Source organism: Magallana gigas, chromosome 9 (assembly GCF_963853765.1).
Source record: "Magallana gigas chromosome 9, xbMagGiga1.1, whole genome shotgun sequence".
NCBI lineage: Eukaryota > Metazoa > Mollusca > Bivalvia > Ostreida > Ostreidae > Magallana > Magallana gigas.
The window spans coordinates 25,922,665-25,937,356 of NC_088861.1; the positions used below are offsets into that span (position 1 = coordinate 25,922,665).

Here is a 14,692-nt window from a genome sequence, read left to right on the forward strand (position 1 = left end):
TTCTTTGACTGCTCGGCTACATATACTTTTACCCAAAATGTCATGTCGAACGATAAGGTTTGAACATAGTCAATTCTAATGTTGCATTTAAATGCAAATTCATGACAAATATGCTTTATGTTCTTGAAATTGGGTTTTGCTGTTCATGCAATAGAACGATTTTAATTTGTTGTAAGAAATCAAACAAAAATTCATATAACAAATATTCTTTTTTTGTATTTATATTAAAAATATACAATAATTATGTCATTGATATGATTATGCCAATATTTTCCCAAATAATCATATCAGACTCGCTGTGACGTCATACTCTTTTTCCGTGTCCCCTTCCTTGGAATCAAACTTAGATAATTGTTTGAAACACTTCATTTTTCTTAGTGTTTCGATATCCTGACACGATGCATTATTAAACTGTTTATACACCGAGTTGATTTCTAAGCTCAATCGAATCCTGTTACTGCTACAACTTTTGTGACGACATATAAAATGGAGTCTTCCGTCCGAGTGCGCATGCGAACTACTACTTGACGACGAGCACTTGACAACAGTGTCTTTGGTCGATGCTTGTTTAACAGGTCTACTGTTTGCAGAAAGACTGCCACCGTGTTTATTAAAGAACGTATCCATTCCAACTGGCTTTTGGGGATAAATAAACCTCGGGCTCGGGGATCCGGTGTTTTGATCGCTCCTGTTGATGAATATTGCCTTCAGTTTATAAAATGTTGGGAAAGGTTCCAAATTCAAACAACACCGACAAAAGGTCCTTTTAAATGCGTAGCGGAATTTCCTGGATAATAGGTTATATAGAATTGGATTTACCGTCGAACTTACAAAATATAGAACACCTGAAAAGAAACGAAAGAAAAACACTGAGTCAAAAACGTGTCGTCAATTAATAGTCTCCTGTCCTAGCTAAAAATCCAATTGACTGTTAAAAATTATAATATACTTAAAAAAAACTCCAAAGCATTCTATCAACGATTCACATTCGAGGTCATGGCTATTTTATTTGATACATGTAACGGCGAGTTTTCTACCTGATCAAACGAAAAACAGTCCCGCAATGACAATTCGATACGTAAAACGGTAAATTAACTGAATCGAAGGAAATTTAATTTTGCCAACGTGTCCAATTTTATTGAAGTTAATTCGGCTAGAGAGGTTGATTGCTTGGGTCTATGGAGCGTCGATATAACAAATTAAAGAAAATAATCATTAATCTTTAGTTTCCCAAACCAACTGTTTCGGTTCTAAAAATATAAATTATGCAACCGTTTTTTTATTGTAAGATTTGAAAAGGCAAAAAATTCTAATTTTCATTTCATCAAAATATACTATTTATTTGAAATTTTGATTGAAATAATAATTAATCAATGCTGAATTGTTTGACACCATGCAACGAAGTCCGATATACTAATCTGTGGTGTGTGGCCTATAAAATGTTCACCTTTGAAAAGGTAGATGTACCTGATATGTAAAACAAATGGCTGTGGAATTCCATGGACTCCGGGCTCCAGTCCTTGACGTATAGAGTCATTAGTCTTTGTGCGTGAAATGGCGCCCAGCACAGGAAGAAGGCTACCACTACGGCCACTGTGGATATATAACAGAAAAATCAAATAATTGAAAATGCAATTATTCATTGTTGTTGTACAGGAGAGAGAGAGAGAGAGAGAGAGAGAGAGAGAGAGAGAGAGAGAGAGAGAGAGAGAGAGAGAGAGAGAGATCGTCTTTCTTTAAAAAATTTCAAAATAAAACAATCTAACACTGAAAAGGTTACAATTTCAATTGCATTTGTTGGTAGAGATTTTGACATTGATTTGGTTTTATTAATGGTTTCTAAATTTACACCATCATCAAAAGCTAGACGCTGGAAAAGAAATATAAAGGCTGAGCAGCATCCATCGCGGTGTCATCTCGCCTGAAGTGTTATTCTTTGATCGCGGTGTAACATGTAATTAGAAATGTAACATACTTCGATAACTATACACACAGATTGCACTGATAAGGCCTCATTTATTGCAGACCGTCTGACTTTGTTGCAAAATTTGATGAGAAATGGTATCATCTGGATTCCCTTCTCAGCCCTGCTTAAGTGGCAAACAATGTTAGTTGTTGCAGTGATATTTTGTCTGATATAAACATACCGACAGTTATGTACAGAATGACCTTGGCTTTCATTTTTGTTACCAGTTGTTTTGATCTTTTCCCCCTTCATTTCTGTACAGTTTGACTAAGTATTTAAACATTTTTACGAGAACTCGACATCTCATTGCATACACGCGTATTTACATGATGGAGAGAAAGAATTAAACAGAAGGAGGAAGAGAGTGTAAATCCTTCCAAACGGATTTTCAAAACAAGACAACTGAATTGGAAATGTAATTTCAACTGCCAATTATTGTATTACAAGCCTCTAAATTTAGAGTTTTTATGAAGCCCTGAAGCTCTGCTATAATTTTTGTGACAGTTGTAGAAAACGTTTGATCGAGTACCGTAATCAAGTTTTTTGTCTCAAGGTTGATTTTATTCGCGTTCATGCTGACTTTTCTAAACCCAATCGATCCCTTTGCAGTTTATACAATTATTTTTTTTTCATCTTTCAATTATTTAATTAACCCTATTCTATTTGCATTATTTGATGGAGTATTCAAAGAATGTGAATGAAGTAAGGTTTGAGGTAGTAACTGAAGTACTTAGATAATGACTTTAATTTTTTTCCCTCTGTGTTAAACATTTTAAATACTGATGAACCTTCCAGCAAAGTCGGTATTTTGGAGGTAAGCATACCTTAATCTTAAACCAATTAACCTTTTCACTTTTTTCTCATTTTTTGCAAGGTTAACCATGATATAACGATTGAAAAAAACAAATGAAATCAAATAGCCCCCCAATAGGAAATAACTATCTAAATGACTTTTCTGACGCAGTTCCGGTTTTTTTAAAGACAAAAACACGAAATATGATAGCAATGCCACACATAGATTCACATCTTCAAAACAGCATTCGTTTAGTAAAAGGTTAATTAGTACGACTCATACATAAAGATTTACAGTGCAATCACTGTTACAAGTACTATTTTATTTGCTCCCTAACGCTGTTTAAACCGAAGAACTATATTTTTTATCACTGTCTGTCATTCCGTCTCAACTTCGTTTTCCAGATTTTTTTTTCTTCATTATGGTTTGGTGAATTGAATTGAAACTTGCGGTGTAGATTTGTAATGAGAAACTATAGATCAAATTTGAGTTTTATTAAGATTGCTAAAAAAGAATGAAGAAATGAATTTTAAAAAGACTCTTTTTCTAATCGGGTTCTTCCTTTCATAAAAAATATCATACCGAATTCTCAAAACTTTTTCAGCACATAAAAGGACAATTGTTTTAAAATCGGGGTGCCTTAATATGCAATAGGTACTCTTAGAATACTTGTTTCATTGAATTCACCTTTACGATACTCAATACTCAGCATTGTTCGATAACTCTCGAATATTCAAAATTGAAGTTATGAGACTATACATGTATTTTTTAAAAAAAAATAATGATTTAATGCTTATACATGTATTTATATTTTTTTAACTTCTTGGTTTTTCTGTAAATGTGATTTATACCTTAAAAATCCTGTCCTATATCAAGGGCAATTTCATATAAATTTGAAGAGCCACTGTAACAGCCACAAGCGTGAACATTGATTTTCGCTAGTGACGTTGCATTTAACATTGTTCAACGTTGGTGACGTCAAAATAAAACTTGTCATTTTCTGTACACTGTGTTATTTTTAGTGTTACAACCACAGTATCTGTCCATGCAATAAAAAATATGTGAAATGTAATTATAAATTTATATCCTTCATGAAATTCGTACCTAGCATCTTTAGAACAGCTTTCCTAGCTCTAGCGGTCGTGGATAGCGCCCCTTTGTATTGGATTCCCATGGATGTATCCACTTCCGTCCTGCGCAGTCGAATTCCGATCAAAATATACATAATTGTTATAACAGTCATTGGAAGAAAAAAGAAAGCGAACGTTGACACCTGAAACATGACGATCATGCGCTTATGCCATTCTACAGGAATGTTGCACAATAATGTGTCTGTAATTGGCAGATTAGTCCTCGGATCATTCAGATAATAAAATGTGCGTGTGTGAAACGGATAGGGCAGAGCACAGCATGCTGATATTATCCATATGCAAATGATGCATTTGAAAGCTCTGGATTGTCGCGTCACTTTTTGTCCCGTTATTGGGTGACATATTGCGATGTAGCGTTCCACAGTGAATCCTGTTATGGTCAGCACAGATGCATACGAGGTCCATTCTAAGAGGAAGGCCTTGAATATGCAAAATGGCTCGCCGAATCTCCATGGATACGCTTCCCAGATGGTGTAAACTTCCGGTGGCAACGCTACAACGAAAAAAAAGGGAACGTTTCAATAGAATATGTGTCATAAATAAATTTAATATACCAATATTTATCATAACGGGTGATTGATTGAGAGAGAATACTAGGGTTTTTCTGCGTAGATGAATGTATCATGATAATCTATATGCTCATACAATTGATACTTTTAATAATTGTGATATAACATGATGGTCATAAAAAGCAAAATGATGGACGTGTACGGTTGTAGAAAACGCTTTTATTTTCATGTCTCGGAAAATTTATGTTCCTAATTTGATTTTATAGTAAAAAAAAAATGTAGAGCAGGTAATAAATTTTTCTTTGAAACAATTTCAGCAATTTTATATAATTGGTGTCAGATAAAATATTACTCTTTGATACGAGATCCATTTCATTTGAATGTTATATTAATAGCTTAGTCACAAGTTAAGAATATGGCGAAATTTTACATCAATAAAATGATGTTTTCTTTGAAGGGCAATGAAATGATAAAAGATATACCCTGCATTTGCTGAGAGAGAGAGAGAGAGAGAGAGAGAGAGAGAGAGAGAGAGAGAGAGAGAGAGAGAGAGAGAGAGAGAGAGAGAGATTTGCCAGTGCTAAAGGCCTGGTATCATACTATCAATTGAATCACTTAGCTGCTCCATTACATCTCCATTAAAATGGAATAACATTGTAGATGAAGAGTTATCGCATAAACAGCCATTTAGCTTTCGTATCCTGAAAACACTTTCTTTTCCGTTTTATGATATAGAGACAAATTTATAGCCCAACGAGCGAGGCAGATTTATAGCAAAGGTGGCTGAGAGAACATCTTTTTTTCCTTTTTATGATATCATTATACGTTTAGGTTTCAGGGGCTTTCATAACTCAATATGCTTGACCAAAAAAAAATATCAATGGTATAATAGGCAAAAGATTATACTGCTGTGGCGTTATGGAATGAAATATCACCTGAACATTCCGAAAAATAGGTCTGGAAGGACTTTTCAACATGATTAGCTTCGCTCACTTGGGCATACAAATGCATTCGAATTTCTTCGCATCGCAATAATACACGATTTATATTCATTTCAAAGACAAAAATTCCCTGAGCATCGGAATCTGGCGTAATTGGTATTAGGAACAGTTTGCAAACTATAAGGTTGAGATAATGAATAAATGAATGCGCTTCAAACCCAGAATAGAAATAAGTAAGAAATGTCTTTATTTAGAATAAACAGTCTTTGATAATGTGGAGACAATATCAGATAAAGATCAGTGCCGAAAAAACTCCAGAAAATTCAGTAACCCGATTCATTTAAAATACACTGTAAAAGACTATCGGAACAAACATCTAGACCTATCTACGAAAGCCGAGAAGGATCATTCGAGATACGAGATTCAAAATACGAGATTCGAAATACGAGATTCAAGATTCGAAATTCGAGATTCAATATCTAATTAACCAATCAAATCAAGGATCTGAAAACACGTATCCTAGCGACATCAAACTGTTCTAAATAAAGATTATTAGTACATGCTCTTATATAAAAATAAATGCTATGTTTACTTCTCCCTAGCTAGCTAAATAATTGTTATATCGAATGTTTCGATTACTGTAAATTCCTCATTTTACACGAATACGTTATTCCGCGATTCCGCTGTTTTTGTATCAAATCACGAGAATGTAAAATCGCGATCACCAAATTTTTGTAATTATTTCCTGTAGTTCAAAACAGTCTGAAAAATAAAAGCAAGATTTTAAAATCAAGAGGGTTGCTTCTCGCGATATTACGCGAATATTAATTTCTCGCGTTTAATTAGGATGCTACAGTATCAAGTACCTAAAATATAAAAGAGAATATAATTATTATGATTTTCCGTGATTGAAATCAAACAAAAAATCACAGGAAAGAATATATTATTTAAAGTAAGACCTCGGACCTTTTGAAACAACTGTGGGTGGCCATATCATAAAGCCCTCATCCTCACTTAAAACCATTTGAGCAAGAGCTTAATTGGACTTTCAGTAGCATCTAATTGTCCATTTCTTACGTCAAAACAAGTTAAAAATGATGTGGTTTCATGCGAAATATACACCGATTGTGTATTCTTAGCTCAAAAGCCTGACACGGCTTGTTGGTTTCAAAGAGCCATATTTGAGAGGCCAGCAATGAAACAGACAGGCCTAGGTAACATAGCTGTTTGACACAACTACCCAAAGTCCAAGCTCTTGTTAAAATGGTTCTAAAAAAATTGCGTTTTTTTTTACTGATGATACTAGTTATTAAAAATGCATTTTTGTTTGCAATTATTTCATGTAAAATTTCTCAAATTGGGACTGATGAAAGTAACTGTAAATTTTAAGCATGCGCGTAACAGTAATTCTAAACGAATATACTACCATCAAAATAGTTTATGAGTGTGGAGGGAGGTCGGGTGAATGTTTTACCCCAAATTTCTAACGATCATTGGGTTACTCTTGTACACGCACACATTAGTTGGTCATAAAAAAAACTATAGAGGGGGTCCCGTGTACTTCTTTCAAAACAGGATGAGACAATCTTCGGAAAAACCGAAATATTAACATGATGTATCACATCGCCACTAGAACAACTCCATGTCAATAAATTTACCCGCAATTATTCGCCCTTAATCCACAAATGGCTGATCCAGTTTTTTCGGAATGGCGGAATCCAAAACGATTACAGCGTTAAATGTAAAGATATGTCAAAAGGCGGCCGCTATATGACAGTCGTTTCCTTCTTCAGACAGCCATTAGTTTGATAATCAGGCTATAATGGGAGTGATAGGTGGCATTCTTGTGCTTAAGTAAAAGCGAGCCAAAACGGAAAGAACAATATCTATACCGTATTGAGTCGGCGCCACTGAGTGAGGCGATTACGAGCAATCTGGGTAATGGAGGAACGTATGGCTAATCCTTACATATCGTTCAAATCAAGATGAAGCCTCTATCAACTTTATTAATTTTCATTTAACCAGTGTCATCGCCTTTATTAGCAATGATGCTCTATATAGATTTACTGCAGATGTTCACTTTTATATATTAGAAATGATATATCTCGTTAACCCGGTATTTCGGTTTTCTTAGGAACGTGTATGAAACCTGATCAATCAATCATTCAATCAATCAATGAGTTTTTATTTATTTATTTTTTAAATATAGGTTTCGAATTCGTCTTTCCATCGTGGCTCGCAATATTAAGCAAAAATTAGAGTATTTCAAGCAATGTATGGATATTTATTCCGTTTCCATGCCGTATCAACTCAAAAGATCGTTGATGCTGTAAGAACTGCCATCAAGCTATTCGAGCGGGGAATACTTAATATCCAAATCCTATCAATATTCCTCTAACGGCTCATCGATTCACTATTTCCCTCATGTTTTGCATTGAAAATCAGACACCATTTTTTATGCTTTAATTATTGTTAGCGTTTGTTGACCAGTGTTTTTAAAAACGAAAACTACTATAAAAAAATAACTTAGATTGTACAAGTAGAATTCATCAACAATGCTTTAGGATAGAGTAGATTTCTAAACATGATTATTTCTTTAATTAATTATTGTCGATGTCACGTGGTTGAAGGGAGTCGGCGATAGGACTGTAGTAACAAATCACCACGAAACCAAGAAACAGTTTTAATTTGCGGTAATGGTGGGGGTTATTTTTGTTTTGTTTTTGTTTTAGTTTTTTTTTTTTGGGGGGGGGGGGGGTGTTTTGTCGAACATTAATAGAAGTACCTTTTTATATTAAGTGTGCCTCCCTTATTTTTACATTGATAGACTAAAGACCAAATAATAATGTATATCATTGCAAAGAATATTAAAATTATGTATACGACCTTAAGGACATGTACTATTATATAATACATGTTTGATTTACAGTCTAATCAGTATAGTACATGTACATATAGTACATGTACTAGATTAACTAAGGCCGGGGAAAGCAGAAGTACTGATAATCCATTTCAGTTTATAACACGCATGGTGCTACTTTGCGCTATCCTGTTTATCCAAAAGTGAGCGAACAGCATCTCATTAAGTCTTACAGTCTGATACGGAAACCTTATTTTTGAGACAAATAAGCACTGTGATCTCTTTTCGTTGAAGTTATATTTATGATAAGAAGTTAATTAACAACATGAATACTAATTAAAGGTCCTCTGCAGAATTTTGCCCACATGGATTTTTTTTTTTACCGCAAGAATGTAAGAATGCATTAGACTATCGACATGTATTTGAGTTGCATGAAAATGCGCGAGTTTTGCACGTTTTCTTGTTAATTTTCCTTCCATAAAACAGCTGGTCCCCTGGGGTGTCGTCAGGGGGTGTGCTGAATACAGCCCACAGCATGCATTTATCTACGAGTGGCAGAATGCGGAACAGGGTCGTAAACAGAATTGCATGGCATTCCCATGCTTCTTGGGATCACAGGAATTAAAAGAGTGTTGTAATATGGTACATCTGTCAAAACTTGTTTTTAAACACAAAGGATGGGTTTAGTGTGTTCTCGCAGATTTGTGCCGGAACTGCAATTGTATTACGGATAAAAAGTTTCACGTTTGTGCCGACTTATTGCATGTACCTTAATTAATAGCTTAGTGTGAGAGTATGACAGTGACGCATGTAAGTCATGATATCAGTTGCATGCCCGAGAAAAAAGCCAAAAAAACAAAAACAATTAGTCGCATGATAGACATAATTGCTTTCTTGATGCGACATTAACGCTCCCCAGTCATAATTCCAGGTGATGAAGAGCTTCTGAATAGCTGTCATATATCGTAGACTCATGAAATGTGTCCATATTTAAGCTTTAAAAAATTTCTTGATCGAGTTTCAAAATCATAAAGGAAATTTTTTATAAAATCATTGGAAAAATTACCTTAAATTATTATTCAATGGTCCATTCATTTTACGGTTTAATATACGCGTGAAATTTGAAACCTATTACATCTATATATTTCGAAAGAGTGAATATCTTAAACGATAGTTTTAGTTACTAGTAATAGTTTACAAAATCAGTGTGTTTTCAAGAGGAATGGAAGAGTATTCGAAATGCTTCGTGTGTATTTCAGACCTTTTAAATCCGATTTCTACAGAATTAAAGAAAGTAGGAATTCGATTGGGATAAAATTAACTCAGCATCCGTCTCGTGATTTCATTTGTTCAAAGCCGATGACCTATTAATTTATTCCCTATTGGTAAATTTGCAACCATAATACGAAAAGACAGATTATGTAACCGAGATTATGATTCATGATAATGTGTTACAACATGTCATCCCACATTGTTTCGTCTTTTTTTAATGAAGGGGGGTATATTCACTAAAACTACAGTCTAGATGAAATTTATCTTACAAACCGACATACATACATACTTATTGCCACAGAAAGACAGATCTTCGTTGATAAACATATACTTGTGCAATATGCGGAGACAATATGAACAAACGAGGGACATATATAACAGCCATCGATCCGTTATTAAAGTAATAACACCAAAACTTATGGCGTTTCTTAGGGACAAATGATTTCATGTAGCCATTAACATTTAAGCCTGAAATATCATACATCACGGATAAGAAATTTATTACATATTGATATCTTTTCGATGACAAAGAGAAATATATTCTATAGCATGATACTTAGTTGATGATTTGCATCTGTATGGATTGAATTTTATCAAGTCTTTTCCATTTTTTGAATATTTTGGCTAAAACAAATATTTCTGTAAAATATTGAATTTTAATATTAATGGTTTTTAATGCAATTTCCTGAACTTTCATGTACATACTGATACTTAGAAAAATCTGCAAGGAAAGTTGCAAATTTGATTTACCTATAATACAGAGATTTCCATGAAGTTGAGATTTAAATCAAACTTCGTTGATTGGTGTAAAGGTACAGCAAGGACCTTTCTTTTACTACGAAATGGTGTACATAGCTGGAAAACACTTGAAAAAGTGTTATAATTTCAAAATCAAATGACGCATTATAGCTACAAATGGTATACAGTTGGCAAGACTAAACGATGTTAATCATACTAACGTTAATTAGTGAAATTTTTATTATTGAAATCAACAACTATCATTACTGGCAAAAGTTCGATGCTAATTGATTATCTTACATCTATCTTATAACAATTTTAAATTAAAAACTAGATTTTTATCTTCTAATGAGCGATAGCAAAAGATCTTAAAGTTACGATTTCGAGGTATTCTTAGTATGATAGCCCCACTGTGCAGTTGATAAACATAAAATTCGAGTGAGGAAAACCTGGGTTAGAATTTTTTTTCATTATATTTTATATGCATTGTTACAAGAGGAAAAAAGCTCATGGCAAAAAAAAGTGCCAGGTCCATGGAAATTGACGACTACAATTAAAGAAATTATTCATTTCAGCTCTGCGAATCTCTCTTTTGCACGCAACCATACACAAACAATTAATAACCTCCCAGTGCGAGAGAGATTCCCCTCCCCTGTAGCTGCCGAATTATCTCTGAATGTAACCAGACCAAAGCACTAACATTCATTGAGATTTCATCGAACAAATCTCCGGAGAACAAGAGCTCCAATGCACGAAGCGATCTTTATCCCTAGGGGGAAAAATCAAGTTTTTATTGGTATACACGAGAGGGAGAAAATAAAGCACTGTTGATGTTCACAATATTTGATCAGCTTTCTCTTTATTAGAGCAATGGCAAAAAGTTCATGGTCACCAATTAAAACAGAAAAAATAACACGCTATGCATTTTAAGATGCGCAACGATACTATAGGTTCATCAGGGTGGCAAATAATATTACACGTACTAGAGATTTCTCAGTCCAATTTCGTAGCAATCAAAATGAGCGAAATATTTCAAATTTAAAAAATTACATCTTTTCAGCACAATTGCATATACTTAGGATAAACTTAAGGAAACTGTTTTGTCCTTGTTGTGTTTTCATAACAAAAGTTTGATTTAATATTTCCTTCTTCCCACGCTTTAAATTGTTTCGTCGTACCGCCTACTGTTTTGGATATTGTCTACTTGGTCCGACATTCTTCTGTTCTGAATCAACAATGAAGCAATCAGAAAGTTCATTTCTTGAAAATGCTCTATCGAAGTATATTTTCCAATAATTCCCATAACCCTATGCCTTATGCATGGGTCCAATCAACTACAAGTCGATGATGCATGCAGGCATGCGGAAAGGTTAATAGCGTGTGGCGATGTTCATTCTAATACTGATAAAATGATCTTTCATAACAAGTTACAAGTTACAGATTTTTCCCATTCAGTTTTTTAAAAAAAAATCCCATTGAAAACATCACATTAGCTTTTAAATTCAAAATGCATGTTTTATCTTTAAAGCATGTAACTTGTTATATATTTTTGCAATGATCCTTTTAATGGTCATTCATTTTCGATTCTTCATTCAAAATACTCCATTGATTGCAACAGAGCGTTAATAATGCGGAGCATTATAAGCATCTGATAAAGATAGCGAAAATAACCTTACTACACTTAAGGCACACGACATCTGACAAGTGACAATCTTGTTTACAACGTTTTGTTTTTTTAAAAACTCCTCACTTAAATTTTTTTTATGACCAACACTTAATTCATGAATAAAAAGCAGGAAGATGAAAATCTTCATAAATGATGTCATTTACCTTTCCATGTGCTACCACTTACACTGGAAAAATCAAAGAGAATTTCAGACCGACATTAGTCATGATGAGACAGGGACATATGTAAGTGATGTTAATGGCTCGGAGTGATCCTTGAAGCTGTCTTATTCTCTGATGTCAAGACGAACTGCATTGTCAAGTCAAAGTTATGTCAGTTCGTCTTGCTCTATTGTAACTCAGGACATTGACCTCATCCGGGCATTGTCTATCACTTCACGGTGACCCCCCCCCCCCTCCAAAAATAAACAAAAAATACCTTATGAATATGACCCTCCTAAATCGAGTTACATGTCAATCATTTACCCCATTTATTTATTCCCAATTGGACAACTCAAATGAAATTAGCGATGAATAAAGTATAATATTCTATTCATATTTTAAGAATCAGCTATAAAAAATCATTTCGCAAAAAATAAATGAATAAAATAAAATAACATTTAATGAATGTCATTCATTTTCCCCAGTTATATAAAAAAGTTATTAGAGAATCTTTTTAATAAAAGAGCGAACATAATGTTTACGACAGCTTCAGTAAGACATCTGACTGTGGTATTTTGAACGCCGGTACTTTTTTTGAAGCAGCCATTATTACTTTTCATTTCGTTTGATCTCTGACCTTGACATTATTTTGACCTGTTTAGGAAAAAAAACTCGTCTATACACTTGACATCCTTTATAACAGTATTAACCTAAAAAAAAACTCTAAGTAGCAATTGAAAGATAAATATGATAGTTACGAGAAATCTGCATCAATTTTATATGAGAATTGACAATTTCTATCGGCAAGGTTTTGCTTTAAATGGTGTAAATAAATCTTTTTCCTATATGTAATTAATGAACAAAATTCAAGCAGTTACATGAACCTAAATGTTTTTTCGGGGAAAATATTCATCATTTAATTTCAAGGCTTATTCCAGTTCAAACGCGTTGCATTTATGCCATGTTGATTGCACCAACATCCGACTTCCTTGAAAATCCAGATGTTTAATTATTACCGCGTTTTAAATTTGTCGAAACAGACGAGTGTCACGGCTTGGAAATTTACATACATATAATATTACAGACTGTACTCACCGACTGATATTGTAAGCAGATCAGACAGCGCGAGACTCATCAGGTAGCAGTTGGTCACCGTCCTCATATAGGCATTTTTGTAAATAACCAGAAACGTTAATGAATTACCCAACACACCACTCAAGTACACCACCATGTAAACAATAGTCAGTGCCACCACAAGACCGGTATCTCCTTGCTGTTTTCCAAGATAAGCAATAACGAACGATTTGGAATCAAACGATTCACTGTCATTCAACCAAGAGCCATTGTATCCCCCTTGATCTCCGCTCTGAACTGCAAGGTTCGTGGAATAATTGGAAATGTCCGTTAGGTTATTTCCAAATTGTATCAAGACCATTACACCAGCATTAAATCCTCAACCAAGGGAAACATTTAAGTAAAAAGATGAGAGCAAACAAGTTGTTATTTTTTCTCTCTCTCTCTCTCCACCGAACTGATCATTTTTTTCCTTTCAGCCAATGAATTCGGCAGGAGTCATAAGTGTTATGAGCCATTGCGTTTGATTCCAGTCGCTTAAAGTAAATGTTCTGCGAGGGGGAGAAAGTAGATCAATAGCAAAATAGCTCAAGTGAATCAAGTTCCTTAATTGGTTACCTTTAGTACGCGATGTCTTCTACCATACTGTCATTCTCACTCAATGCTCAATTGCAATGATAAAGTTGTGACTGTTATTTTGCTAACCACGCGAGCAGCCATTGAGCGAGATCTAAATATGAACCACCTTTGATTGCATGAAGAAACATGACACTGCCGTCTGGAGAGACGAACTTTTCCTGTCATTTAAAACTTAAAACACTCTGTCATCTTTAATAGAAAACCCCCAAAAAAGAACGTATCAGTTTTATGAGAAATTAAGTTTTGTTTTAATTATTAAGAGCTGACTTTTTGCGTAGGAATATAATTTAATGACTATTAATGTGTTGCTTTTCTTAAATTTGAGAGTGCTCAGCACGAGGAAATTACAAAAAAATAAATTCTAATTCAAACATTTACACCATTACGTTTTTTCTATCAATTTATCTATCTATCTATCTATCTATCTATCTATCTATCTATCTATCTATCTATCTATCTATCTATCTTTCTATCTATCTATCTATCTATCTATCTATCTATCTATCTATCTATCTATCTATCTATCTATCTATTCTATCTATCTTTCTATCTATCCATCTATCTATTCTATCTATCTATCTATTTAAAAAAATCAGTTGATTGAACAAATGTAAAGTACTTTTTCAGGGTGTTAAATTCGTCGTGCGTTCAAAAATCCCCAATGTTTACATTCTGAGTTCAGCAGGAGTTCAAACGCAACTATAGTGTTATATTTTATTAATGATTTTCCTGATTAATTATGAGATTGGGTTTTTTTTTTATTGGGAAGGGGGGGGGGGGGGTTTGCATTGCCATTGGATAAGGACTGTGTACAACTTGATGCATTAGTAAATCTAACACATTAACAATGCAAAACGTGTTCTGAGGAAAGATCACAGAAACAAAGCCGGAGGAGCTAAAACATTTCTACAACATTTAACGT

The 14,692-nt window shown here is 34.0% G+C and overlaps 1 protein-coding gene across 4 annotated transcripts in view; it reads right to left on the reverse strand.

Annotated features, from left to right (window-relative positions):
• Positions 1-232: 232 nt before the first annotated feature.
• The window catches only part of LOC105339956 (pyrokinin-1 receptor), a 37,158-nt gene continuing 22,698 nt past the window's right edge, over positions 233-14,692 (reverse strand). For 3 of the 4 annotated variants that reach the window (XM_066071622.1, XM_066071623.1, XM_011445750.4), the window contains exons 2-4: positions 3,864-4,403; positions 1,468-1,593; positions 233-845 (exon numbers count right to left, since the gene is read on the reverse strand). In XM_066071622.1, coding sequence (XP_065927694.1) covers positions 283-845; positions 1,468-1,593; positions 3,864-4,403 — 1,229 coding nt within the window. In that variant the 3' untranslated portion in view covers positions 233-282. Of the gene's footprint in view, positions 846-1,467; positions 1,594-3,863; positions 4,404-13,152; positions 13,998-14,692 lie in introns of those variants that run through there. The other variant, XM_011445751.4, reaches the window with a different exon arrangement.